At 46.9% G+C, this 26520-nt stretch overlaps 12 protein-coding genes and 1 non-coding gene across 13 annotated transcripts in view; 5 read left to right on the top strand and 8 right to left on the bottom strand.

Annotated features, from left to right (window-relative positions):
- The window catches only part of MGYG_01354 (hypothetical protein), a gene marked incomplete at both ends in the record, with an annotated part of 2098 nt that extends 585 nt beyond the window's left edge, over window positions 1-1513 (bottom strand). Inside the window, 2 exons of the mRNA XM_003177225.1 lie at window positions 36-1212; window positions 1304-1513. Coding sequence (XP_003177273.1) covers window positions 36-1212; window positions 1304-1513 — 1387 coding nt within the window. The remainder of the gene's footprint in view (window positions 1-35; window positions 1213-1303) is intronic.
- An 873-nt stretch (window positions 1514-2386) lies between these two features.
- Window positions 2387-2941, bottom strand: MGYG_01353 (hypothetical protein; the record flags this gene model as incomplete). The annotated part of the gene is made up of 1 exon (XM_003177224.1): window positions 2387-2941. One exon carries the CDS (start codon window positions 2939-2941, stop codon window positions 2387-2389), a length of 555 nt encoding a protein of 184 aa, XP_003177272.1.
- Window positions 2942-3600: 659 nt separating this feature from the next.
- MGYG_01352 (hypothetical protein) lies at window positions 3601-4529 on the top strand. Its single transcript, XM_003177223.1, has 3 exons — window positions 3601-3640; window positions 3808-4145; window positions 4205-4529. Exons 1-3 carry the CDS (start codon window positions 3620-3622, stop codon window positions 4296-4298), a joined length of 453 nt encoding a protein of 150 aa, XP_003177271.1. The 5' UTR covers window positions 3601-3619; the 3' UTR covers window positions 4299-4529.
- A 474-nt stretch (window positions 4530-5003) lies between these two features.
- MGYG_01351 (DNA repair protein rad16) lies at window positions 5004-8395 on the bottom strand (the record flags this gene model as incomplete). Its single annotated transcript, XM_003177222.1, has 8 exons — window positions 5004-5927; window positions 5989-7114; window positions 7178-7612; window positions 7715-7766; window positions 7829-7899; window positions 7954-8041; window positions 8109-8286; window positions 8348-8395. The coding sequence occupies 8 exons, from the start codon at window positions 8393-8395 to the stop codon at window positions 5004-5006; spliced, it is 2922 nt and encodes a 973-aa protein (XP_003177270.1).
- A 560-nt stretch (window positions 8396-8955) lies between these two features.
- Window positions 8956-10377, top strand: MGYG_01350 (chitin biosynthesis protein CHS5; the record flags this gene model as incomplete). Its single annotated transcript, XM_003177221.1, has 2 exons — window positions 8956-9027; window positions 9124-10377. The coding sequence occupies 2 exons, from the start codon at window positions 8956-8958 to the stop codon at window positions 10375-10377; spliced, it is 1326 nt and encodes a 441-aa protein (XP_003177269.1).
- Window positions 10378-10877: 500 nt separating this feature from the next.
- On the bottom strand, window positions 10878-12558 carry MGYG_01349 (carboxypeptidase cpdS; the record flags this gene model as incomplete). Its single annotated transcript, XM_003177220.1, has 4 exons — window positions 10878-10963; window positions 11022-11690; window positions 11749-12315; window positions 12387-12558. The coding sequence occupies 4 exons, from the start codon at window positions 12556-12558 to the stop codon at window positions 10878-10880; spliced, it is 1494 nt and encodes a 497-aa protein (XP_003177268.1).
- Window positions 12559-15685: 3127 nt separating this feature from the next.
- Window positions 15686-16855, top strand: MGYG_01348 (hypothetical protein; the record flags this gene model as incomplete). The annotated part of the gene is made up of 1 exon (XM_003177219.1): window positions 15686-16855. One exon carries the CDS (start codon window positions 15686-15688, stop codon window positions 16853-16855), a length of 1170 nt encoding a protein of 389 aa, XP_003177267.1.
- Window positions 16856-16950: 95 nt separating this feature from the next.
- On the bottom strand, window positions 16951-17669 carry MGYG_01347 (hypothetical protein; the record flags this gene model as incomplete). Its single annotated transcript, XM_003177218.1, has 2 exons — window positions 16951-17216; window positions 17273-17669. The coding sequence occupies 2 exons, from the start codon at window positions 17667-17669 to the stop codon at window positions 16951-16953; spliced, it is 663 nt and encodes a 220-aa protein (XP_003177266.1).
- Window positions 17670-17949: 280 nt separating this feature from the next.
- On the top strand, window positions 17950-18041 carry MGYG_10512. The gene has a single exon. It is a non-coding gene; the product is annotated as a tRNA-Asn (tRNA).
- A 363-nt stretch (window positions 18042-18404) lies between these two features.
- On the bottom strand, window positions 18405-19807 carry MGYG_01346 (hypothetical protein; the record flags this gene model as incomplete). Its single annotated transcript, XM_003177217.1, has 2 exons — window positions 18405-18731; window positions 18794-19807. 2 exons carry the CDS (start codon window positions 19805-19807, stop codon window positions 18405-18407), a joined length of 1341 nt encoding a protein of 446 aa, XP_003177265.1.
- A 437-nt stretch (window positions 19808-20244) lies between these two features.
- Window positions 20245-21121, top strand: MGYG_01345 (hypothetical protein; the record flags this gene model as incomplete). The annotated part of the gene is made up of 2 exons (XM_003177216.1): window positions 20245-20485; window positions 20544-21121. The coding sequence occupies 2 exons, from the start codon at window positions 20245-20247 to the stop codon at window positions 21119-21121; spliced, it is 819 nt and encodes a 272-aa protein (XP_003177264.1).
- Window positions 21122-21703: 582 nt separating this feature from the next.
- MGYG_01344 (hypothetical protein) lies at window positions 21704-22396 on the bottom strand (the record flags this gene model as incomplete). Its single annotated transcript, XM_003177215.1, has 1 exon — window positions 21704-22396. The coding sequence occupies one exon, from the start codon at window positions 22394-22396 to the stop codon at window positions 21704-21706; it is 693 nt and encodes a 230-aa protein (XP_003177263.1).
- A 511-nt stretch (window positions 22397-22907) lies between these two features.
- MGYG_01343 (polyamine transporter 1) lies at window positions 22908-24935 on the bottom strand (the record flags this gene model as incomplete). Its single annotated transcript, XM_003177214.1, has 6 exons — window positions 22908-23162; window positions 23223-23494; window positions 23572-23875; window positions 23938-24394; window positions 24464-24809; window positions 24893-24935. 6 exons carry the CDS (start codon window positions 24933-24935, stop codon window positions 22908-22910), a joined length of 1677 nt encoding a protein of 558 aa, XP_003177262.1.
- Window positions 24936-26520: the final 1585 nt, after the last annotated feature.

Below are 26520 nucleotides of genomic sequence, written 5' to 3'. Positions count from 1 at the left end.
AAGGTGAGGTGGTGCAGATACTGGAGGAGACTGACGTGGTGGTGGAGAGGGGGGAGCTGGGCTTCGTTGAGGAGGAGGAGGAGGAGGAGGTGGTGGTGGCGGTGGTAGCATATGGGCATTCTGCGGCGTCTTTGGAGGTAATGGTGGTGGGGATATAGAGCTAGAGTCGTTCCTGGGCGGAAGAGGAGCAGGCATCCGGCTAGGAGGAGGAACCGGAGCTGATATTTTGCGGTTGGATTGTATGGAAGCACGGTTGTCTTCTGGGGTTTTCGGGGGCCGCGGGGGTGGTGGTGGCCCCGGGTTGACTAAATTCGAGCCTGATGCTGCACGGTTCCGTGATGGTAAACCGGGCCCGGGAAGATGGGCATATTTTCCGGCATCTGCGATCGGAGGGGGAGCTCGGAATCTGGGTCGTGGAGGCGATGGCTCTCGTTTGGGGGATGGAGCTGGGGATGGCTCCCGTGGAGGTGGAGGGGATGGAGGCGCATCTGGCCGGCCCCGTCTGGCTGGGGGAGGAGGCGGAGGTGCTCCCCGTTTACCGGTATTCTGCGGGCTGATAGGTTGCGATTTTGATATTTGTGGTGGAGGAACCGAAGGCGGCGGGGGCGGAGGCGCCTTCGACCTCTTTGTGGTATCTTGGGAGGCCGTTTCTGTGCTAGAGCCGTCAAGCTCGTTGGCTTGCTGCTTTTGCTCGATATAAGCCTTGATAAAGTCTGAGTTCTCTGCTATCTGTTCTTCCGTAATTCCCATTGCCTTTAACTCATCAAGGAGGCCTCGCCATGAGGGGTCCACGGTGTCAAGCGGAGAGGATGCATTCTCATTGTTTGCAGGGGAGGCGGGCGCTGGCGGAGCAGCATTTGCGGGCGGCTGCCTCGGTGGAATGATAGATTCTGGGGGATTTGGCGCTGACGAGGACCTATGGCCATGTAGTAGGCTTCCTACTTTGCCAAAGCGGCCATGGCTTTTACCATTCGATACCGGCGTTGGTGTCTGCCCGCGAGCCGCTGAGAAAGGTGTAGCCTTGGTTTCTTTACTGGCGCTTTTTTCCCGTTCCGTCACCTTTTTCAGAAACGTCTTTGCCTCCTTTTCATCTGCAAAGGAGAGGCCGGCAAGGCAGTCTTCGAGCTCAAACGTATGGAAGAATGTCCTGTCCTGGTTGTATGCGAACCCATCGTAGATTTCCTGATCCCATAGAATCCCTCTGCCTGCAGGCTATACGTGACAACGGGAACCAGCATATGTTAGCAATAACAATATCACAGGCAATATGAACGGGGTAATATCAGACAGGACTTGGACATACCGAGACGTCTACCAGTTTTATCCAGAATGTATGCCCAACCAGGTCATTTGCTAGAACTGCGGCGCCTTGTAGGCCGGTGTATATCCACTTGTGAGTATTCGGCAGCGCAACGTAAAGTCTGGCGACGGCAACAGCAAGGATCTTGCTCGACGGCTTTGGAACAGTTCGTCTAACTGTTTCTTTATCGGCATCAGAAAGTATAGATGGCATGGTGGAGTGCTCAAAGGCCCAAGGGAGTTATCGGTATTAACGTGGTCGTGTGTCTGTGTGCGAGGGATGGTGCTGGCGATAGCGAAGACGGCTTCAGGAATCCAGTCTCATCCTCAGCGTGAATATGCTCCCCTGGCAGGCTCGTAGATGTTGCACCGTTGGGCCCTGGAGTTGCTGTCTTGTTCGTTCGGTTGTTCGGGCTGAAAGTGTCCATCCTCGAGGTGTTGTTCGTCTTTTGCCCCAGCAAGAGGCTTAGAGACGCCAAGCCTCCGCCGACGTTGGGCGATTACGCAGTGAATGAAAGTTATAATGCGTGCGTGTTAATTGATCTATATTTGACTATTATTTAATGGTATCTATTTATATGCTTTTTCATGGCAGGAGAGCAGGCTACAACATTCTTTATTCGAGGCGGTTGGTAAGGATATAGATAGATATCACTGGCATAGTCGTGTTAGGGCAGTAAGTGTACTCACCCATCTTTTAGTGCCGGGAGTTGGGCACAAGGAGTAGTATATAGATGGTGAACGCAGACTTAGGCGCACCAATCTGTGTTTTATTGCAGCTCCTTCAGCATTCTCAGCATGTCAGGGAGGGTTCACTGCATCCGCACTGGATCAGCGTTGTCGACAGCGTGGTCCTGTTCAACTTGGTGTAGAGTATTTGCAGTAGATCTGGGTCCAAGGCGTTACTCTTCCACGCTTTTTGTTTCGTTCAACACAACGCCTCAAACTGGAAAAACCTAGGCTGAATGGATCCGTCGATGTGTAGTCGGAATGGTTTGTGGCATCCAAGATGAAAACCATGGCATTCTCATTTGATGCATCTGACATAGGGGAAGCTCGGTGTATTCTCCCCCAGAAGAAATGCAAGCTATCCTGTCGGCTTTTGTGTCTTCCGGGGCTTCTGTCTCTGGTTCCCGTTTCCGGCCGGGCATGGCTTCTTTTGCTGTCTCTCAAGCTCCTGGACCAGCCGCTCGGTTTCCATGACGAGATCCTCTTGTTTGACTGTTTTTATAGGTGAATTCAAGATCACTTGAATTGTGCATGATAGGCCCGGCTTCCGTTTTCCAACAACATTCCCTTCCGCATCGAGGACAAGCCTTCTGCCGTCTTCGTCGTAGCCATGCTTCTTTAAGGCTTCGTAGTAGGCAGACCGAAACATTCGAGCGTACAAGGAACGGCCAACTGCTGGGGTGTCTGCCGGACTGCCGAGGGAGACGGACTTCCATATAATGTCTTTCTCTCTCTGTTTGAATTTATAGTCGAACATAGGGCTGAGGATAGGCTTTGTCAATCGGCATCTCTTGGTGAACGGGGACTCGATGTTACCGGCCGCATACTTGACCGCGAAACAGCGAGCTTTGACACTTAGTTTCTTCAACCCTAGGTTCCATTCGAATGGCCTGAGGTTCTTCGCTTTGTTCATGATGCTGGCGAATTGGAGGTCTCTTCACAATCGCCCGTCGATAGCTTAGCTTGAGCCGGCGGGTGAAATTTCATTCTCTCAAAGCATCAAGCTGGATCAACGTTTCTCCGTCAATCCAGCCGCTATCAATGACCCTTTAGCATAATCCCCTTCTCCTTGTAGTTTTGATATTGAGTGTTCACTTATAGGGTCCGGTGTAGTCCATTGTCCGGCCGCCTCTGGATCGTTCAGTAACTGTTTCACTGTAGGACGCCTTGTAGAACAAGCTGCGCACTCGAAGGGCAAGGCGCACTTCGAGATTAGGTTTCCCAGCTCGCATATCACGGCTTCACTCTCTCTCTTCGGCCTCTTTTCTTCTTCCGCCTTCTCTTATCCCTTCTTCTCGTTTCTTCTTCTTCTTCTTCTTCGTCCTCCTCGTCGTCTTTTTCTTCTTCTTTCTATCAAATTAAAACTTTTTGCTGTATGAATGCCTAAGCTGAGTCAGCAGGGGCAAACTCACGTGGCAAACTCTTCTTCCCCCACTAAAAAAGCCAGAGGAAAAAAGTCATAAACTCGATTCATTTTCTCGACTCAACCTCATCAAGACCTGTTCGAAGCTCCTGTTCAACGCGGACTCTACGAGCTGCTATCTAGACACTTAATATACCTATACCTAGTAACCAGTGAGACTCCGCCAGAATGCCGAAGAATAAGGGAAAGGTATGGCTTGCTCTTTATCGGGACTCCTTGGACCCCGCATAGCCCGCCCGCGATAAGCATCAGGCCTATCCATGTCCAGGTGGATGGCGGGCTGAATACATCTGCCTATGATCTATCTGGATACTGTGCTTACCAGTCTTGATATGTTGATGCTAACTATTTGATAGGGTGGTAAAAACAGACGTCGTGGAAAGAACGAGAACGACAACGAGAAGCGCGAGCTGACTTTCAAGGAGGAGGGACAAGAATATGCCCAGGTCGTCAAGATGTTGGGTAACGGCCGATTAGAGGCTCTCTGCTTCGACGGTGAGAAGCGCCTGGCTCATATCCGTGGAAAGCTTCGCAAGAAAGTCTGGATCAACCAGGGAGATATCATTCTTCTCTCGCTCCGAGACTACCAAGATGAAAAGGGAGATGTCATTCTCAAGTACAACGCCGATGAGGCCAGAAGTTTGAAGGCCTATGGCGAGCTCCCAGAGAGCGCCAAGATCAACGAGACCGATACGTATGTTTCTCTCTTTGTAGCCATCTATGAGGTTTCTGTATTGCTAACATGACTTCTAGTTATGGCCACGAGGGTATCGAAGACAACGTCGAGTTCGACGAGGATCGTGATGACAGCAGTGACGACAAGGACATCGATGTCGATGAGATCTGAATTCATACTCCCTCCAAAAGCGGCGCGTCCTTCCTCGATGGATTTCTTCTACTGTTCAACCAACGGTATCTATCCGGTCGCCACTGTCCATTAAGAAACTCGAGGACGTACGGTTTTCTTTTCAGCGACTTGTCAATGTAACTAAACCGGATTGATGAAGGCTCTCACTTATTGGATCCTAGGAGTATTGGTCCATCGATAAAGGATATCAATCACCTGGCCGAACTTACCATGCCGAAGATGCACAGCTCCCTGATATACACAATCTATCTGGCGGCTAACGGATGTTGCTACTGGCTACATTCATGGTTCGTTCGGAAAGGGGCCGCAACACACTTTACAACGGTCAACAGACCCGTACTCGCATAACTCTACCCGACGGTTTTTATCAGCGATTTCCTTTCCTTATTTTTTAACCTCTTCCTCCACTATGATGTGTCTTACTCCTTCATATACCATCTCCTCTGGAATGCTGAAGCGTGGTGTCCAATGGTTATGGCCCTTTCCCCAATGATTTTATTTTGCGCCTTTTTTTTCTTCAACATCGCCTGGCTTTTCGTTTACTTTGCTACGTTTCTGTTTTTCAGTTGGGCCTTGCTCCTTATCTAGTCATGCTTCTTGATGAAAACTGAATACATAGAATGATGCAAGTGATTAGTTGACGTTGAATTAGCCAATAAAATTGGGTTCAATATCTTTATCTACTCAAGACTCATACACCGTCTCTGCGTCAAATACGCTCCGGGTGAAGAATTTGAATATTTTTCTTGCAGCTTCCTTTCCCACGAGTGGCTCAAGTTGCTCGACACTCATGTTGGCTACCTCATGAATGTTCTTCGTCTCTAGAATAAGGCGCTCAAGCGTTTTTGGCTCTACCCCTGGAACGGCTCGTATCATGTCTTGGGGTAGGAGGGAGAATACTCGGTGCTCTATTCCTGCAGCGGGAATCATATCTGCAGGCTGGCCATCGGACGTATCTAATCCGGATATATTGAAATCGAGTCCGACTTGAACAGCCCTAATCGGATCTGGCTCTGAGTTGTTCTTCTTTAACTCTGCAAATATCTCGGCCGTCTGGTAGGGTGAAGACGACCAGATTATCTTCAATCGAGGAAATGCGAGAGTAAGTAACACCAGTAGATGCTGTGCTGACCTAGGGTTTGTTGGGTTAATCATGTTGCCAGAGCCAAAGCTGGTAGCATTGTCCGCTACGAAGGACGTTGGAGTGGCAGAAGAGGTAAACGCGTCGAACGTGAAGGCCTTGTTTTGGTCAAACTCTATTAGGAGCATCGGTTGGGAGTAGTGCTGAAGCATTGTTTCTGCCTGTGTGTATAACCGTCCGTTTTTCAGGGAGCTTATCAAATCCCGTACAGACTTACGCTCGACACAGATGTCTGGAGTGATGATATAGTCTCCCACAGTCAGTTGGCATGGGACCACAACCATGCTGCGCCCATGTAGTAATGATGGAAGAGCGCTTCGAAATTCTCGAACATCCACAACGACTGTTGGAGGTGCCGCCGTGGCCGCAAGCCGACCACCACCAGCAATCCTGGTGTTCACTGTCCGTAGGAATTGTTCTTGAGGATCCTCAAGGCCCTTGTCATGGACCAACTTCATGGCCATTGTCTACCGGTACACACATATAGTTAGCTAAGAACATTGGGGGAATGATTGCGTCTGTACTTACCCCCCTTTCGTGAATCAGCTTTGTGAAAGCGTCCTTCTCGCGCCGAACGGCGCTCAAATATCTCTGCTCCTCCACAGATTCACCGTAGTACATGAAATAAACCCGTACATTTCTCTCCTGGTGGGAGCTGCGATACACTTCAACCCGCCGAATAAAAGCTGCATCAGGTTCATACATAATGATGTACCTTGGCCTTAATTCCTCAAGGACGTGCTCGTCCATATCTCCATCGTAATGGTGAACAACTAACAAGTCATTCACGTCATAAAGCTCATAATATTTATCCATATCTTCAAGATCATCTTCCAGAGTGATGTGCTGAACTTCTTCTAATATCGCTTGTTGGATGGCTTCTTCTGAAAGATTTGGTGCCTCGGTGAAGTCCTCAGTGTCTATCTGAACGCTTCCATGAGCCGGTCTTCCAGATGTAGAAGTGCTAGCAGCAGAACTACCGCCACGGACTCGCCGTCTTTTATTTGGGGGCCCTCTTCCCGAATGGCCTTGGGGCGCGGCGCTGCTGATTGATGTAAAGCCCGGTACCTCAACAATGCCCTTCGCTTTGGGCTTAACGTCATATAAATGGTTGTTCACATTTGAGAGGTTCCGTTTCCAAACGAGATATTCTCGAAGTTTCCTTCGCATCATAACACCTGCAGATGGCTTATGGTCATCTTCATCAGGTGTAGCTTCGCGTTCATTACCCTCATCCATGCCAAAAGATTTTTCCTTTTTATGCATGGTGGAAAGATATTCACGGACTTGTCTGCAGGTTTGTTGGTCGCTGCACATGATAAGGATAGCATTATTGGAGGAACCAGGGCCCGCGGAATTTAAATATGTATCCTGCTCAATTTCTTCCAATACCTCAGCAAGCACAGCCCACTTAGGCTGCTCTTCCAAAATTGGTTCAAGGCCATTGAAGATGTCAGAGGAAGATATGTTGGTCTTATCTGAAGCCTTCTTTTTATATACTCGTGATTTTGCGGTATCAAAAAGTACATGTGCAGCTTCAAGGAATAACCAGGGCGAGTAGTTTTGTTTTGTAGACCCTGCAGGAGCCGAATGGGCACTTATTACAGTGTCAAGGTATTTGTTCAGCGAAACGGCGTCGAATGTCAGTAGAGAACTTATATTCCTTGTTAGATGAAATTCTTAGAATAGCTTGAGAGGCCAGTACGAGGAATCTTACTGGAGAATAGACCGAAGAACCGTGAGATCACTGGCAATCTGTCTCGTCCTAAAAGAGACACGATGCCACACTGGGTCCAACTGTCGACGAATGGCGACATCAAAATTTTTGTGAAGCGCGCTGTCTACCGTCCAATCATCCCCAATATCAAGGCCTGTATTGGCTCTTTTAAGTTCTCTTATATTCACTTCAACGCATTCTAATACTGCGTTTTGTATTTCTTTCATTTTATCGGTCATTGGTACCTCAAGTTCGATAACTTCGGCTTTCCTATGGCCTTCTAGGGATTCCGCAACAGTAACTTGAAATCTTGGCCATAAGGACGTCTTTTGAAGAAACAGGTTCCGTAGCATATTTGATAATGGCGCAAATCCAGTTGTGAAGGGTTCTGGGGAGTCTGAGAACGCTTTGAGCATTCCATCCTTGTTGTACTGCCTATATATCCGGATAATAAAGGCTTCAAGAGAAGTGGCCACCACTCTATCCAGTAACACTTAGCATAGTCAGAACATTTGCGTTTCTAGGTATCATGCTTACTTTTCAGCATGAAGAATGATCATGCCAGTGATAAGTTTTGAATCAAGAAGTCCTATAAAGCCAATTTTAGAGACGGTCCAGAAAACCAAAAAGAAGTTTGGGGGATGGACTTACGGGAAAGTAAGTCAACAACCAATATCCGAGAGGTCACGCTGATGATACCTCCTTCGGAGTACATTTTATGCCTCAGTGTATTAGCTTTTGGGAGCTACCATAATTTTGATAAAAATGTGTAATACCTTGTGGAAACAGTAGCTCGATCAGTGTTAATGACCTTGAGGCCCCTGGCCAAAGGTGATTTGCTGACAGCATAATGTTCCGCCAGTGCTACCTCCAGTTAGTATCAACTTTTTGAAAGGCAGACTTGCTATCTTATTCTCAAAATCTAACTAACCTTCGCCAATCCATTCATTCTCACGATCGGTAGCCCCAACTAAGACAATCAAATTATTCCCTGCTGCATCATAAGTATGGAGCAAGTTGGTTATTATCCTGAGCAAGCCGAGACCCTGGGCTAATACCACCAGTTCGTCTTCGGACCTCAGTTCATTCAACAAATCTTGTTGGTATTGCTAGAATGTCGAGGTCAGAAAACTGAATACGTCTTTCATAAATTTTGTATCAGGCCCATACCAGTGGTAGAGATAGCTTGACTAACGAACTCGGCGGTCCAGACGACATCGTATGGGGGGTCGTCTCACGTTTGCATGCGCCCAATTAGGCAGACACGAAAGCGACAGGAAACCACGTGATCCAGTAAGTCAGTCCATGCGCAAGGCAACTAGATAAAGATCGGTATCATATATACGGAAATGGGTAGTGCTAGACCCATCTACTAATGTGCATGCGAGGCGGTGCCTTGTTTCTGACGACGTCTTCTAGAAAGTTATCAAAATGCGGCTCCTCGAAGCTCAGACATCCTGATGATTATATAATAGTTACCACGCTAGCTCACCAACTAAAGCAGCAAGTGGCCTTTTTAAAACAGCAACGAGCACCGCCACGTTTGGTCTTCCCGGATGTGATTATGTAATAAATGTTGATACCAGGCGATGATGAAGCTCCTCTTAGGGCATCAGAACACAGTTGCTGTCACTGCTTTTGTTTGCTGTAGATGCGCGCGAGAGATACCCCAGGTATACGTGATATTTGTGAGACTTTGTGAGATTTGGTCGCTTGCGCTGTACAGACACTATTTTCTGTCCCGCTGTTCGGTCGAAAGGTCGAGGAGGAGGTAGACGATGTTGGTCTCCCTGACCGTTGGGAAGGTCGATGCTGGCGTTGCAGTCCTTCTCACGGAAGATAATCGACTGGTAGGCTCGCAATACACCCCCCATATTGTGTCGTTAATGAGTCCGTACCCATCCATAGCTATTTCCTGCAAAGTTGCTAAATTTGTCTTCCTTTAGATCGAATTCCCGTCTGTCCTTTTGCCGAGGAATATTACATCTGGAAGCATAGTCGACATCACTGTATCTCCAAACGAAGCAGCCGAAGCCGCGGATCAAGCTGCATCCAAAGCTCTACAGGACAAGATCCTTAATACCTATGGAATCAATACACCTTCTCCCCCTGAATTACGACTGAAGAATGCGACACAGACCTCCGTGGTATTGGAATGGGACCCAATACAGCTAGCTACCGCCTCGCTTAAGTCCTTGTCCCTCTACCGCAATGGCTCAAAAGCAGGATCCATTCCACGGCCGCTCGAAATGCTCAGCACGAAAATAAGCGGCCTTGCGATTGATACAGAATATACTTTCCAACTCATCCTTCGTACCTCCGCCGGAATGTTTAGTTCCGAGAAACTAGTCTGTCGAACTCATAAAATGACAGATTTATCTGGAATTACGGTTACTGCAGGAATTCTCCCTGACAATTTAAGAGAGTCTCTCGCAAATGCAGTGGATAGAATTGGAGGGAAGCTTATCGATACGGTTCGTATTGATACGACGCACTTTGTCTGTACGGAGGGTAGAGGCCCAGCCTGGGAGAAGGCAGTTGAGATGAACATACCTGTTGTCCGCCCGGAGTGGGTAGAAGGGTGTGAACGTGAAGGCACTATCGTGAGTGTGAGAGGTTACTATTTGAATGCCGATCCGAAATTACGACAGATTGGCCCAGGAGTTGGCGCACAACAAAATAAGAAAAATTCAATCTTGAGCTTACCAACACATGGGCGACAAAATAGTATGGCTACATCTCGGTCATCACCCGAGAATAACCAAAACCCCCCAGTTACACCATTCCCCGGCGGGCCCAGAAGTGAGGTTCCTAACGGCCTGAGACCAGAAGGCGGTTCACCACCACCTCCACCACCAAAAGGTGACAACAACGGGTCCTCAAAGGATCTTCCTAGCCCTCCAGTATCCAAAGATGACAACGAAGAGGAGGAAAATGGAAAAGATAATGAGACAAGGGAGAAGAACCATATAGCGTCTGATGATGATGCAGCAACAAATGATGAGGATGATAGAAAACCAACCAATGGGCAGCTACATGAGAAGTCTCCAGCTTCTCGCCCTGCCTCAGATGATACGAGAGATGATACTGAACTTCAATCACCGGCCCCGGACGCAGAAGCCTCTAAAGAATCAGGGAGCGGAAAAAACACTAAAGGAGCCAGCACAGATGAAGCAGAGATGGAAGAAGTGACACTATGAGCAAGCTTTTGTGTGGAATTTTCTGATGATTCGAAAGATTGCTTAGCCGTCAATTTTAATTATATTCAGCGAAAGGCGCCGCTTATCAGAATAGCATGTTACGCAGGTTGCATTCACATTTCCTGTTCTATTCTATTTTGCAAGCTATTAAATTCTTATTTCGAGCTAGGCATCTGGAGGGGACTATGTACATTTTTGTTTTAGCTTATTACCTTATGACTTTAATTATTGTATTAAGATCGTTGATCTTTAGTAGTACAACAATAGGCATCCGATTGTTCACGTTTTATTTAGACTGACCATACTAGCAATAACATCGTATGCACTTAGTATGGTCGCTTAAGATATGCAGTCATTGAGCTTTGAAGGGATTCTCTAAATAATGCACCTTTTATATATTTAAACGAATGACTGACTGTCCGTCCATATACCTATTAATCAGGGATTCCCATCCCTCCAAATCTAAAATCTATATATAACATGAAATTTGACTGAGTACATTAGTGGGTTTCAGTCAGGCTCTGGACTCTTCCAAGCATGTACTCGAGGAGACGGTATCCAGCAGTAGGAGCATACTGGGGGATTTCTAAATAGAACATAGATTAGCAGTCTTCCATACATCAAAATGAGAAATTCCAACTTACCATGTCCAGCAAGGTCAACAGTGGCCCAAGTGAGACCACGCTCACGATGGGTCTTTCCAACAAACCCGGCTCCGCCCATTTCAGATCCATCCTTATATGGAACGTAGAATTTGTCAGATGGTTCCTTCTGGAAGCCCTGGAGACCACCCCAAGTCATGTTTTGGATAGATGCTAAGCTGCCTTCGGTGAAGAGGAGGAAATCAAGGTCACCATGTGCGATGATGGTGTTGTTGGTTCTCTCGATGACGCTAGCAAGAGGGCCAAATGAGCTGGGAACAGAGCGGTCATTGCGATGAGGGCCGAAAATCTGGGATTCTCCACAAAGGCGGTAGTCAGTTGGGTTGGCATGAATGGCTTCCTGAATTTGCTTGTTGTTGAAGAAGTTATTTGGTCCATTCATGGGATTTGATGGACTTGGGCAGTTATCCTTGAGGTGATAGATGTTGAAGCATGGGTTCACTTTTTTAACAGCAGTGATGATCTCATCCCAAACATCACATCCAGGAGTCTTTCCAGGTACTGTAAGGGGGCCAGTTGGAGGGAACTTCAAAGCATCGTCCATGAACTTCTTGTATCCGCAGCTTTCCCATTTCTGGGTGATGTCATTGACAAAGCTCTCGTTTAGGGCAAGGACATTGTTGAAACGGTGCATTGCTGGAACAGATGGGGCTGGAGAGCAGATTAGCACAAAATTCTGACACTGGGAATGAAATTGATGCTAAATTACCATCGATGATCACTTCGGTAGCACCAATAGATGGGTCAATGACTGTGATACCCCGGACATTAAAGTACTCGGAATCCTTCCTGTCCAACATCTCGCTGGCAATGTAAGGGATATATTGGCCAGCATAGCTCTCTCCAGCTAGATAGACATCACTGTGGTGAAGGTCAAAGGTGTCCATAAAATTCTTCCAGAAGTCACTGAACTGGTTTGCAACATCAACTTCATCCTTCACGGTAGGTGGACCAGGGGAGAAGCCCGTTCCTGCCGGTTGGTCAACCCAAACCATGTTGGTGAGTTTGGACCAAGCATAAGGATTCTTGACTGGACCTTCGGTACCGGGCTGCCACAAGAATGGTCCGTTCTCCTGAAGCAAACCAATCATGGAGCTACACCCGGGGCCACCGTTGAGCCAAATGGTGATTTCGTTCTTTGCTTCTGGGTTCTCTGATGGGAAGTACCAGAAGAATAAGCTGGAGTTTCCAGCTGGGGTGTTGGCGAGATTTCCAGCATATGACTCTCCAATACTGAAAGGGACATTAGGGATGCTATTTGGGTCAACATAGAATTCTGTTCAAAAAGGAGTTAGTAAATTGGCGAGTGATCAGAGGGATGAATATGGAGAGGGGAGAGAATATTACTCTTGTTCTTGCTGGTTAGGTGTTTAGCGCCCTTTGCAGCATCGCCGGCCGTGTCACGTTTGTCAAAGGCATGCTGATTTCCTAGCACTTTGCGGGCTCTATCAATAGGAGCTACCGCTGCTTCTGTGGCACCCAAGCAGAGGGCGGCTGCCACGAGTTGAGTAAATCGCATGTTTGGCGTTGACCTAGTGCGTTCTTCGTAGTGTATGAAAGAGAAGAATGGGCTTCTTGATTTGAATTGTTGTTGATGAATAGAGGGAAAGAGACAGCAGAGGTGGGAACTTCTCCGGATTTTATACCCGCCAGTTCTTCATTTTGGGAGATTAAAATGATTCACCATCAAGGGTGATTCGGAATGTCCTCCTGTCATAATACAGCCGTGTGTTTCCGTAACATCGCCCGTTGTCCATGGATGGTATCCGTCTTGAGCGGTGACATGAGAAATGGTTGATGGAGCATGGTGATGGCTCCATGACCCGAGTCCAAGTTTCAAGATTGACAGCAAAGATTCCTAGTTAGGTAAATATGGCCTGCTTTCTGTGGTCCTATTACTGGCATTTCAACGGAGAATGGATAATTGTGAATTGAGTCATGAATCATGAATGGCGGGTCTTGTGTGAGATGGAAACAGCTGTTCCCGCTCTGTTTGCACATCACTGGGCCTGATATCGATGAAAGAGATCGGACGGAAGTTCCGTGGTCCGTTAGGGAGGAGCTTTTGGTATATATGTCATACCCATAACAGAACTTTTGGTTCGTAGCATATGGTACAAGCCTTTTTACAGAAAGCTTGTACGGAGTACAGAGTAAACCGCCAACGCTTCACGAGATGCACGTGCTTGGAATGGCATATGGTTCCGTAGGGCGTTTGCTCGTTGATTCCGGAGACTAATCCCACTTGCGGCAACTGAACCACGGGATATGTTATGGTTTATAGAGGCTAATAAGCTAGGAACATGCCTGAAATCATACTCTGTATATAGAATAAGATAATGTCTATTCCGCTTCGCAAAAGCCCCAAATGGCGCCTCTTAGCTTTAGACAGGATCGGCGGCAGGGTATCTCACTCCATCGCGCCACAGCGGGCACTGTGTACTACTCCTTGTCCCTGTCTTTGTGGTATCTTGTTTCTCTCTTGTGGGGTTTCATGGAGCCTTTTATTCCGCATCCCATCTCCATCACCGTTATCCACGGGATCCATGAAACTGAATCACGTGTATTATTCTATTTTAATTGGCTGCACGCTAAGTTCCGGCCGGGAGATGCACCGAGCCTTCCTGTACATCTGCCGAGAACGCCTCGCTGCATTTTGAACCGAGCTCCCTGTGGGTAGGTTTTTCGCACACTTATAAATGCCTGTTTGTGCTAACCACCCCGAATTGTAGCGCATTTGCAAGTTCCTACATAGGGTTACAGCGCAGATATCTAGGGAGACATCCGTGTCTGACTCAAAACCTAGCCACTGGACGTGAGCTTTCCTAAGTGGCAGTAAGCACAAAGGAGCAACGGTATAGTGTTTGGGAGATATTCATATGTGGTCCAACGGCGGTGTTTTAGGATTAATTACCAGGTTGTGTTCAGCTACCCCGTTTCAGGTTTTGTTGCGGGTGTCGGCCTTAGTAGCTTTTGTACATGCCCAAGCGCTTCTGCACGCCTTCAAAACATCGCCATTGCTCAGTTGCTCGCGTGGTGGGCCGTTCCTCTCCCGTTTAGGTCAAGCATATTCCCCACATTGACCGGCTGCATATGAGCGTCATTGTGCATATAAGAACATTGCCGTGTCCGCGAACCGTCTTGTATTGACGGCTCGACAGATATCCTTGCTAAATATAGCATTTCCTGTATTATTCCTTGGTTCGGACTGGCCGGTGAACTCCGAGTGTTAAGTATAATAAGGCCATCAAAGTGTAGACAAGATGGAACAAGCTTTTTGTTAGAAGTCTTTCAACATTCAGACTCGTAGTCATCTAACAAATAAAATGAGCGTACACTACCACCATATTAAGACCCCAGTGTGGATTTTTTTTTGCACGAGGCAGCGAAATGGCTTTGTATCTGTTCTTGTTTAGGCTCGCAAATCAAGCTGGGTGGAGTGCCATTCCGTATAGTCCGGTCACGAGCTCTGGTCTGTGCCGGCATATTTCATTGGGGATTTGATACTACCCGGAAGTTTTGTCTAAGCAGCCATTATCAATGGCAGCCCTATCCCGAAAATTAACGTAAATGACGTCAAAAGTAATCTGAATAGGCACAATAAGATTTGTAACAGTGGCAATTTAATTCCTTGAGAATTACCAGCCTGTTTAATCGACTCCATTGAGTATTCAGAAACCTCATGTACGTTTATCTGCATTAGAGAAGTTCACCGAGAGAGTTTCAGTCTCAGTCCTAAGGCAAGTAGTGGAGCTATCTGAAGGTAGAAATTTAGTAAGTTGAATTTCCACTCTTCTTCGGAGCGCAGTCACATTCTCACTGCCATGGCTGTAAACGCCTTTCGGGTATGATCGGTTCTTTCTGGCTCAACGCAGGGGCTGATAAGAGAGAGTGGCAGCTAGTCAATTCTCGTATCATATGGTAGAAAGTTTCGGGGCTTAGAGGTATATCATAGCATATAGCAGGAATGTAGCATGGCATGAACAGTAATCAAGTGTACTTGACTGTTGAGCGTGTCCTCGAAATCTGTTGACGTCAAAATAATCTCGCGTTTCATTGGCCAGCTGGCTTTTAAGCTTTTAAGTTTCGGTGGCGGCGACATATTATTCCACCGCCTCCAACCGGCGTTGTATCAACTGTTCCTGACACGAGAAACGTAAACAAGAAGTTAGTCATAACCAATCAGCTTTCCCATAAAAACACTTGCTTTTGGTTGCTGCGCGCTCGCGTCGCTCGCGTTGGATCAGGTTTATAGCCGCTTGAGATCTTGCACCAGAGTTGACGTATTTCCATTGGGTGATTATTTATCCAATCGGGAGTAGTTAACTCTCCCAATCCGTTATAATTTTATTGCCTCGGTACCTAGTAGCTAAGAACCGAGCTGCTTGATTAGCCGAGCAATGATGAAAATGGACGCCCTTTAAGCCGGGAAATTCTTCCTTTCAATACCCCAAGGAAAACTGCTATTTTCTCGAATGTACATAGTTATCTGGTTTCCAAAAGCGTACATATTCAACTGACTTATACGAATCTCAGATTTCTCTGTCATATCAGGAGAAGTATGAAAGTATATCGAACGATACATTGATACTTTTCTAAAACCAAAGTGGGTAGGAAGAACGTTTTTGCCGTGAGATTCTTTCAAGATGGATTCCTTGCCAGACGCACTATCTCCAAATCTACATCTAGCTCATCCAACACAGAATGAGAATCTATCGATATGGAGAGATACATCTGAAGAATGGAAGGCAGCCCTGACGGTTTCAGAGTACATGAACGAATATCAATACCTCACGACCGTACCTCTAGCAAAGGATGGATGCATGACGCAGTGGATTTTAGTGGATAAAACCCTTCCAGCTGACCAGCGAACTATTCTCGCGTCATGCGAAACGTTCCGAAAATGTTCTCTTACCCAGGAACTAGATGGGAGCATCAAAGACACAGTCACTCATGGAGTTGCAAGTGTATACTGCGAACCAAAATACCGAGGGCGAGGTTATGCATCACGGTTGATGGTTGAACTGTCCCGGACGCTCCTAACTTGGCAAGCCGATGGGAGAGAATGTGTCGCTAGCATCCTATTTTCCGATATTGGGGGAGACTTCTATGGCAAACGCGGGTGGTATGCGTTCCCTAGCCACCATATCAGATTTGAGCCAGCGCCCATGCAGTTACACTCTGTTAAACCGATATTTAATGATGATCTGGGCCCACTTTGCAAGTTAGATGAGCATCTTGTGCGAAAATCGATGACAGCTGCACCTCCAGGGAGATTGCGACATATGGTCATACCAGACCTCGATCATATATTATGGCATGGATGTAGAGAGAAGTTTTCATGTGAGAAACTCTTTGGAAAAATACCAGAGTTCAAGGGGGCTATTGCAGGAGATCCCGGAAATAGAGTATGGGTCCTTTGGAATCACCGGTTTGTTGGAGCCCCAGGAGATAAAAATGCGGCCAACACACTGTATATCCTAAGATTGGTTGTGGAGAATCACGCCGTTCTTCAGAGTCTTTCCACTGATCCTGCACAGCAGCTATCACTTGACGAAGAGCAACAACTGCTTGTTTGCCATGCTAGAGACGCAATACGGTCAGCTCAGAATGAGGCTGCTGGGTGGAAGTTGAATTCCGTAGAGATCTGGGATCCATCTGCCCAAGTTCATGCTTTAATACAGCGAACAGGAGTTCCATATCAGGAGATAACGAGGGTTGATAATGAAATATGCTGTCTCAACTGGTTGAGAAAGGAGGAAGGCAAAAGCGCCACCGTGGAATGGGCTGCAATTGAAAAATATTGCTGGTGCTAACTGCCATACGTAACTCGACGCCCGCAAATTCCATGCACACATTCCAACTAAATACGTTATGCTAGCAGCCACAGCCAACCCTTTTCTAGGTGCCTTTAATTCATCGTATGGTGTGGTCGGAAGACGAAGAGCCGTTCTTCATACAACTTTGATCCATCTTTAGATTCGACCTCTTCTACGTTCATAGATATACTCCCTTCGTCAACAAGCCCGAGCTTCGTGTAAAATGGTAGGGCATTCATCGTGCCTTCAAGTATCAGGGAGACGTTTTTCTTGTTGCATTGCTCAAGACCCCATCTCATAAGCAAAGTTGCCGCACCACAGCGTTCGTATGCCGGGTCAGTGGCAATAAAGGTCAGGTCTTGAGGAAAGTTAACATAGGAGCTGGGAACGGATAATCATGACCGAACAACATACGATAATGCGGTATATTCCCAATAACCTTCTGTGAGGTCTCCCGAACTCTTGCGCTCCATGCATTCAGAACCTCCATGTCTGTGCCTTCCGGTAATTGCGATGGCATCTCTCCGTGCGAGACGGGGGTATACTTTGGAAGACACCACCGTGCAAAACTGACAAGGCATCCCTGGTCATCCCGGACGACAAGTACAGTGTAACCCGGATCTCGAATCTCATATATGATCAAAGCAACCAAACATTGTTTCAGGCTCTCTCGAGCAGCAGCTGTTGGGAACTGGACAAGGAGCATTAGATTAGAGCTAAATGCTTTGACATGAATGTCAACAATACGCTGGACATCTGACTCCTGCGCCTGCTCAAGGCTAAGCCTTGGGGCTGTTGGGTTTCTCATCATATTGATAAATGGAAAAAAGGCGATGTAACCTGATAGCTAACTACCCATAACTCTAGGGCTCCTCGCGGGTATCTAATAGCACTTCACTTGAGTTGTTCTAGTATTTCACAAAATAAATGACTAAGAGTAAATATATCACTGGTCGACCGAATACCTGCCCGCCATGACGCTGCGTAGTGGTCGATAGCAGCAGACAGCGCTGTCGTTGGGCATCATCCCGTGTGTGGGCATGATCAGTGCCGTTATAGAATGACAAGTTAGACGGCCTATACATAGACAAGTCTCCGTGGCACAACTGGTTAGCGCGTCAGACTGTTAGCAGCAATCTGCTGAGTCATCTGGAGGTTCACAGTTCGATCCTGTGCGGGGACGTCTTCTTTTTTTTGATCTATTGATTTGACTTGCTTAGTCATCGTGGGGATCCTTTTTTGTAATATACCTCTAAGAGTCAAACACGTGATATTTTTACCGCAACCTTGTTGGGATCAGCGGATAATCTGGTTAATATCCAATATATAATTTATCAAGAATATATAGGTTTATTAAATACTGGAAAATGATCAGAAACGCCTTTTTTTTTTTCTTTCTTTGGATGAATGGCTGAGGTTTGGAGTCGAAATTTGCCAATTATGATCCAAGATATAACTAAAACGAAGGGGATGCACTTAAAATTTTGATATCTTGAACGTTGACTAGTTATTTTCTGGATATCAGTTCCATTTGGTGATGTACGATCTATTCTGGACGAATCCAATCCGTCTGTTTACATGCACCCAGCTTTGCCGCAGCTTTGTCAATTTTATCCGACATCCAACCTGAAACCATCCCAGGTTTACGGCTGCCCCATTGAACAACTTTTGACGTACGGCATACTTTACCACCAAAGGAATACTGGAGACACTCTAGGTCTTTGGCGCAATGTCTTTCGCATTCTGTTGCCGTTTCAACTCCTGCTGCGATATCTAGGGAATCATTATCCCAATCTTCTCCCGTAGTATTGAAACGAGGTTGGGTAAGCTTCTGGAATACATCGCGATGGCGTAAGAGGGCCGAATTGCCATTCTAATGCTTCTAGTTAGCATCCACTTTTTAAGTCGGGTTTGATATTTTTGGTGCAGCTTTACCTCTTTAAACCATCTCTCCTCAAATTCCCATAGCTCTCTAATATCCTCCGAGCCCATGTGATGATAGGCTATTGGAGGATAGCACCAGGGAAGTTTATTATAACTGGACGAAAAGGGATCAAAATTCCAAGGCGTCGAACCTTGGAGCATCGGCCAGGACCAAAGAAGGCCGACGCCTGCGTTATTTAAAGCCTTCCCAAGAATCTCATCACCCGCCCAGTGCTCAGCTGTGAGTGTATCCCATTCCTTAACCAGAGAAGAATGGTACTCCACAACACGTTTCAGAGCCGCATGGGACAGTACAAAGCCAGATCCTCCGTGGGCAAATATAGTATCTCCAATTTGCATCTGGTTGCCAAGATAGTATGGCTTACTGGAGTCGAAGTTCTCGAGCCAAGTTACTAAATTCTTCCAGATTATATACGTGTCTGCCTCCATGAAGACATACCATTTGGCGTCATCTCGAAAGCGGAGAGTTTCGTGCATCATCGGGAGGAACTTCCATTTGTCCAAGATCCAGCCAGGATTTTTTGGTTTCCCTGCAGGTGTGCTCACGTCGTTCGATGGGTCAGTGTTCAGTTTTGATAGAGTTTCTCTGCCCGTAGCCCTAAGGCGCCTATAGAGTTCAAATTCCGGATGCTTATTTTTGATCGCCACATCGACGCTTCGCAGGACATCGTAAACATGAAACCCAGCGATATCCTCCTCGTAGTCAGAGAATAGAGTGAAGTGAGGGACGTATCGCAAGGTAGTGTTGAAGTGGACGGGAACTTTTGCTAATGCTTCGGTTGCGCCAGTTTTTAACACAACGTGGACGTCCTCTAGGCCAGCTATTATCCGAGGTCGCTCTATCTCTTCTGCCGGTGAAGATGGAATATTAAGGGCCCCATTATCTTTATGATATAAAGGATAATTTGACAGGAACAGATAGCCCGCCACAAGAAAGCTAAGAAAAGGGGAAGCGAGATAGATCCATCGGCGCAGAGGTCTTCTTCCGCTCTTTAGGGGTACCATGGAGAGAGGGCTGATGTGAACTTGACATTGCGTTTAAATGAAAGCGGGTAATCAAGTGCGCATCCCAACTCTTTTAACGGCCAGACATCACCGAGGGACGTACTTAGCGCCCAGGGCCCCTGTTGAGACATATAGGAAAGCCTGGGTATATCCATCTCTCTACGCGCCGTGGCTGCATATAATCCTTGAAAATGTATGGCTACTTGGCGACAGCGAGACCCCATCCGGATATCCGGGATAGGCTGGATATCCCTACAGCTGTATGCACCGTATGTGATAGCTGCATTTAATCCTAGGTGTGATGATCCGCACTCAAAAGGGGCGCAGCAATCACGGATATATTGCAAGCCGTTGGCCGTGCAGTAATGATGTCCTTTTCCTCTCACCTCTCCCGTTTTGCCCACGACAACTCCCGTGTTTAATGAAAGCTCGACACTATGCGATCGCTCTGGGGCATCGTAATCTCTTGGATAGTCAGTTATGCTTTGGCCGAATGCCCCTCGGAGGAGCTTCCTTTGCCTGAGCAATATGCTGAAGGAAAATTTTACTACCCAAACGGATCTCCTCAGTGTGTGAGCAAAGGGTCTCATATGAATGTGAGCTGGTCTTCGATCTTTGAAGCGACGAATCTCTATCTGATCCAGGGGGAAAATTTTAATAGCCCCGTTGGAATTGCCTGTAAGTTATTCTCAGCTCCTAACGAGAGCCTAGAGCCTCTTACTAACTGTTCTCGAAGTAAACACGGCATCCACTTGGTATGAGTGGACTGTGAACTATTCCGACGCAACAAACCACTCAATTCCGTTTGTCTTCCGCATAGTCAACGCTCAAGGCTCAAGGGAAGCGCAGCAAGGCGGTGGATTTCTCAGCGGCCAGTTCTATATTAATTTCGGCTCGGACCTAAAAACATCCATTACGATGTCCCCGACAAGTACTCTGGCGAGCACTACGGGGAGTTCCTCTATATCCTGGACTACATTACCCAGTAATACGAGCGAGGGAGAGCGCTCACAAAAAGAAGACGATAATTCACCAAATAAAAATCTCGCGCTAGGGCTGGGTATAGGCTTGGGCGTGCCGTTTTGTTTAACTGCTGGAGCTGTCTTCTTCCTTATACGGCGGAGGGCTAAACAGCCTCCTTTCATTTCTCAGGGTTATAAGGGCCAACCAAGTAATATATCACATCCTGACAAGTCCTTTGAGCCATTTGGACCTGAAACCGTGCATCGTGATCCCCAAGAGTTATATGCGGATAGCAGATGGAGTAGACAAGACCTTTCTCATCAACCCCAGAATCGGCATGAGCTAGGATAAAGTCTAGTAAATAATGTACATAATCGTCGAACCAAAGCTATTTACTGAAAAAGTGACTGACTCCGTAGTCAGGCTTTTCCATTTAACCGAGAAAGCAAGTCGCCTTGTAACAGGTTTTATTACCGCCAAAGTTTCTCAACTGGCATGTAGTTATTATACTTGGCTGCTAACTACAACCTGATATTCATCTCTATGTTGTTCGACGTCAACATCAGGTTCGACAACCACATACAAACTAGTTATTTTATCTTATGTAGATAGTCAATCAATTATAACGATATTGACCGCTACTTTTAAGTCTATCTTTTAGCTCCTAGTTATAACTACATAATAGTTTACTATATATATAATAGAGTAATTATAGAATTATGCCTTATTATGGGCGGGTTGGGTGGGTTTTAGGGGCCCATACAAAAGCCCAACCCAAAAATCCTTTTTAAAAACCGACCCCAAACCCAAGGGAGAATTTTAAACCCACGCCCATTGGGCTAAGAATTTGGCCCGCCCATACTGGTAGGTACATAGATACATGGGGCTAGGGATATTTGACAGCTTCGGTATTATTCCATTCGCAATATCTTTTTACTCTTCATCGTCTCCCATCATCCCCAACGCTATGCCCTTCCTTGCTCTCGGCATTGGTGCGCCTCCTCCCCTCACCAGCTGCTTGAACCACGGTATCCCGGAGTCATACCATGCATGCCGGGTAGGGCAGGCAATTGCACTACTCTCATCGTCCATGCTACCGATTGTGATATCTACAATCAAGCCAGTAGGACTGGATCTAGGCCTCTTAGCGAAATAGGTGAAGTTGGTGCCGCAGCGTGCACAGAAGGTCCGAGTCACATCTTCCGACGACGTATATTTAGCCAAACAAGTCGGTACTGGATATGGGTTTGGCTCATCCTCGTAAAATCCTCGGCCGTCGTTGGAGCAGGCCTGAACTGTTGTCTGTTTCACGCGCTCTTCACCCCCGTCTGCCGGGGAGAGGATAGCTACATCCCACTCTATCCATTCCTGCGGGCAGATGAACCATGCTTGTACTGGAGACCCGGCGGCGTGGCGACAATCGCTGCAGTGGTCGATGGAGATGATAGGCAGATCGATTTTCATGACATTCTCTGCCTGGTTATGACTACTACCCGTTGGCGATTCTGGAGCCTTGAATTTGACGCTGCCCCGATCACTTTTCTGGGGGAGCGTTATTGCATATCGAACAGCCTTGCACAGGCACCCGCCCTGTAAAGTAAGAGCTTCGGATGGGAAATCCTTCATGACTGGAAACCTGGGAAACTTCGCCTGAGATGATTCGTAAATGTGTAGAACAATAATCTCACGTCTAGGAATTGTGATAGTGGTGTGCTAGATATATTGAACACAACGCGGAGACACGGATAGATTAACTAAATTAAATCTCGTATTGGGTGAGGTAGTTACTGAGTCATGAATCGTCTATCTATTATTTAACTGCCGTGATCGACTGAGTAGATAAAACCTTCTGAACCACAGCTGTAAGTTCGTTTTGGCAGCATCGCTACTATCCAGGGGTGGGTTAATGAAATGCGGACACGATACTTTCAGAAATACGAGCCATGATTTAGACATCCATACATCTAATTTCAAAAGAAGCAAGGCTGCTGTTTAAATAATATATATTATTATATAGGCAGAGAGGATTCTATATATAACGCTGAGGACCAAGGATATCACGATGCCAAAAACATAAATAAAATATAAATAAAATAAAACAAACCCATTTTTCCAGAAGGGAGATAGTAAAAGAGCGCTAGGCAATAACAGCAAAGCGCTTGCTAGTGCGTATACGTTCTCCATACACAAAGAAGACAACCGGAAGAGGTGCCAGGGCCAGGGCAATAAATGCAAGAAGAGAGTTACCCCATCCTAGGCCGAGGGCTTCGTACATTCTCTGGCCACATAGGGGTAGCACAGCACCGAAGACAGAGCGTAACACAGCATTTGCAGCCAGTGCACTTGCGGAATGGCGGGTATATGCGTCAACAAGGTAGGTGGAAATGGTCATCTAGAGAGAAGACATTAGTATCTTGCAAACAGAAAAAATATCGAATGATACCATGCTTACAAAAGTGAATATCATGCCAATGCCAACGAATGACGTCCCGATGATAGGAACGATGTAATGAGCTCCTTTATCCGAAGACCATCCGTACCAGAAGAGGCCGATTGGTACGAAAAGACTGCCTGGGATAAGCGGTGGAAGACGGTATTCTGGTTTCATGACACCGCCATTCCGAGCAGCTAGGGATTTAAGCAGACGATCAGATGTCGCGCCCAGGACACCCAGGCCGATGAGGCAACCAATTCCTACGCCTAGAAATGAAAGGCCAACGGTACCTAGATGGGAAATTGCTGGTTAGTACCTTATAATTCGAAATAGAATAGAGTGATACAATAGAAGGTGCCAAGCTTACCCTGGGAAAAATGGTATTTTCCAATAAAGACCGAGGAGATGGTTGTGAACAGGAGATAGAGATAGCCATACACGACGGCAGCATAGAGAGACAAGAGGAAAACAATGGGAGAAAGAAAAAGCATCTTCGTTGGGCGGACGATAGATTGAAGGAAGAGCTCCTTTGGTTGCTTTCCGGAATCTAGAGCAGATCTTAGGTTGGTGTTTCCGGTTTCCTTGATAAGTCGTTTCGTCTTGCGCGCGAGGATGGTTGGATGATAGGATTCATTGAGCCAGATGAATGTGTTAAGAGCAACGGCACCGGCCTGTTAAAATATTCCTATTAGCCGGGGAGCTATCAACCGCTCGTCAAACGGGCCATGCTTACCGCCATAGATAGAACCCAGAAGGTCCATCTCCAACCTAACGCTTGAGTTAAGAAACCACCAGCAACGGGTCCAATAACCGGGCCAAGCAAAGGACCAAGAGCCCATGCAGCAATAGCACCACCTCGTTTCTCTTGCCGGATCATATCGGCGATGGTTCCAGCACCGATAGTCAAGGGCGCACTGCCTGCAGTGCCAGCAAGGAGACGGAAGATAATTAGTGACTCCAGAGAGTTCGCGACGGCGCAAGCAATGTTGAACACGACGAAGAGAACGTTGCAGACGGTGTATAACGGAACACGACCGTACATTTCCGAAAGCGGTGCAATGATCAAAGGTCCGAAGGAGAATCCTAGCAGATAAACCGATACGACGAAAGATGCAAGCTCGGGGTTTGTACTGTTAAATTCCTTCATCACCTCTCCGACTCCAGGTGCAAACATGGAGGAACCAAGAGGACTAAAGACGACATGTTAGCGGGCTGGCATCTTAAAGAAGGCACAACTTTAAGGGGATATCTTTTCATACGTTAGTAGTGTAATAAGGCCAACACTGCTGACGATGACGACCTTTTTGGTCGACGACCAATTCTCTGGATGTGCAGGGTCATCCGGGCCATCCCAGTAGACGATATTTGGGTCATCATATTCCCTATACCCTTCTGGAACCCGTTTTGTTACCACTGGAGTTTCTGGGATTGCCTTTTCGATATCTGCATTGCCACTCGACGGTAAGACCGTGGATACATTGAGATCGTTGTCTACAGTCTCGCCAGACTGGATGTTCTCTGATGATGAACTGGGAATCGAGCCCTTCTCAGAGGACCGGGTATTGCCATTCTCGTCAGAAACTGGTGGAACGATAGTTGAGGCCTCTATAAATGAAGACGTAAGGTTAGGAGAAGAAATGAAAGGGGAAACCACGATCCCATTCCATGTATGCATCAGGGCTACATACTGTCGCTCTCTTCCACCTTTGGTATTTGAGGGAGAGAAGACATGGTCGTCTTCTCTTTATGGACTTTCTTGCCTAACGCTCAGGAGAAGTATACGTCTGTCCAGATGGATTTCGGTGACACCTTGTTGGCCAGCAACGATTGGGCCTGTCCTATAGAATGATGGCAGGAAGGCTGTACCGAGTTTAACGGCAATAGCTAGTGGAGATTAAGTATATTGCGGAAGCGGGTATCGTGATTTTGAGTATGGAGAAAGGATATGTAAAAGTGAAGCCGGCACTCAGATATCTGCACGGAGTATGTATATGTACAAGAAGAGAAGACGGAAGACAAAAGTCTATCGATGGCCACCCAGAGAAGGAAAAATAAACAGAGAGACGGAGAACTGTTTAAATATATCCTGGTCCCACACCAGGGAGTTAAACAACATTCTCCGAAGGCTCATCGCGGTGAGCTGGCTTGAAAGGAGCTAGGCCATATTGATTTTGTCATCGCTGTGCTGAGGTTATGCATCATAGCGGTGCTCAGATGGCATAAAACAAGGCCAGTGTAAGGGTATTTCGTCTCTGCGGGCCGTTGTGCGGCCCCATGGCCCCTCTGATAGGAGCAGTGATGAAACCTTGGGATATGTGCCGGGTTTGAAAGTTGCCGAAGATTGAGGGATGCGATACTATGCTAGCACCGAATTTCCAGGGGTTGGCCCACACATGGGCACACATGGATACCCCATAGCAAGGCACATAAAATATATGTATCATATGTATGCACATAACTACAGGATGAGGCCTGGCTATCGCCGTCAGAAGAAGCCCAACAAAACATTGTTTTCATCACTCTTTTTCTTTTCTCTCCGCCGAAGATAAGGCCATTGAACCAATGACTCGTCTCTCGCACATATCAGGGCAGATCGGCGGCGCCAGTTGCTATGAATAGCCTCAGTTTTCGTCGTGCTACCCCTATTCCTTTTTCTGTTTCTTTTCCCTTTCCCCTTCCATGTGCCCGTAAAGCGTGGAGATTTTGACAGGCGGGAGGGCGAGTTCGGAACCCACACGCGGAAGCAGGTCGTTCGGATATGGTGCACAAAGCATATTTTATGCACATAAATTAAGCACTGCGGTCTGCATAAGCTCTGAAGCTCGGGAACTCGTGTTGGTGCCGTGTTCCATCTAGATGATCCTGGTAAGCAGTTGACCAGGATCGCTGATCCCTGTGGGCGTGCTTGCCCAGGTGGTAGCATCTCAACGTGGTGATATGCAAGGCTCTCTGTCCATTGCCCTCCGAACTCCCATGTCTCCGGAGCAAAGTACAATGCCGTCATAATTATGCTGCAATCTAAGGGTAAGCAGCATCCGAAAATCCTTCCAGGAACTGCAATTTTTATCTGGTTTACGAGACGCGAAAGAAAGAAAGTTGGATGGATGACGGATGAGTCAGCAGAGCGTGTGGAAGAAGGTTAATCCGACGACTCTTTGTTGACCGCGACGTGCCGCATAGCCGAAAGAAGAAAGGAAGACAGTTATGAATATTTTATACTATGTTGATAAAATTAACACGGATGTTTTGATGCTTTTGATGCAGAATAACTAATGCATGAACTTTTTTGAGTTGTTACGTGGACGGAAGAAACCAG

Source organism: Nannizzia gypsea, genomic scaffold, assembly GCF_000150975.2.
Source record: "Nannizzia gypsea CBS 118893 supercont1.1 genomic scaffold, whole genome shotgun sequence".
Classification (NCBI taxonomy): Eukaryota; Fungi; Ascomycota; class Eurotiomycetes; order Onygenales; family Arthrodermataceae; genus Nannizzia; species Nannizzia gypsea.
This window is presented reverse-complemented; position numbering and strand designations above follow the sequence as displayed.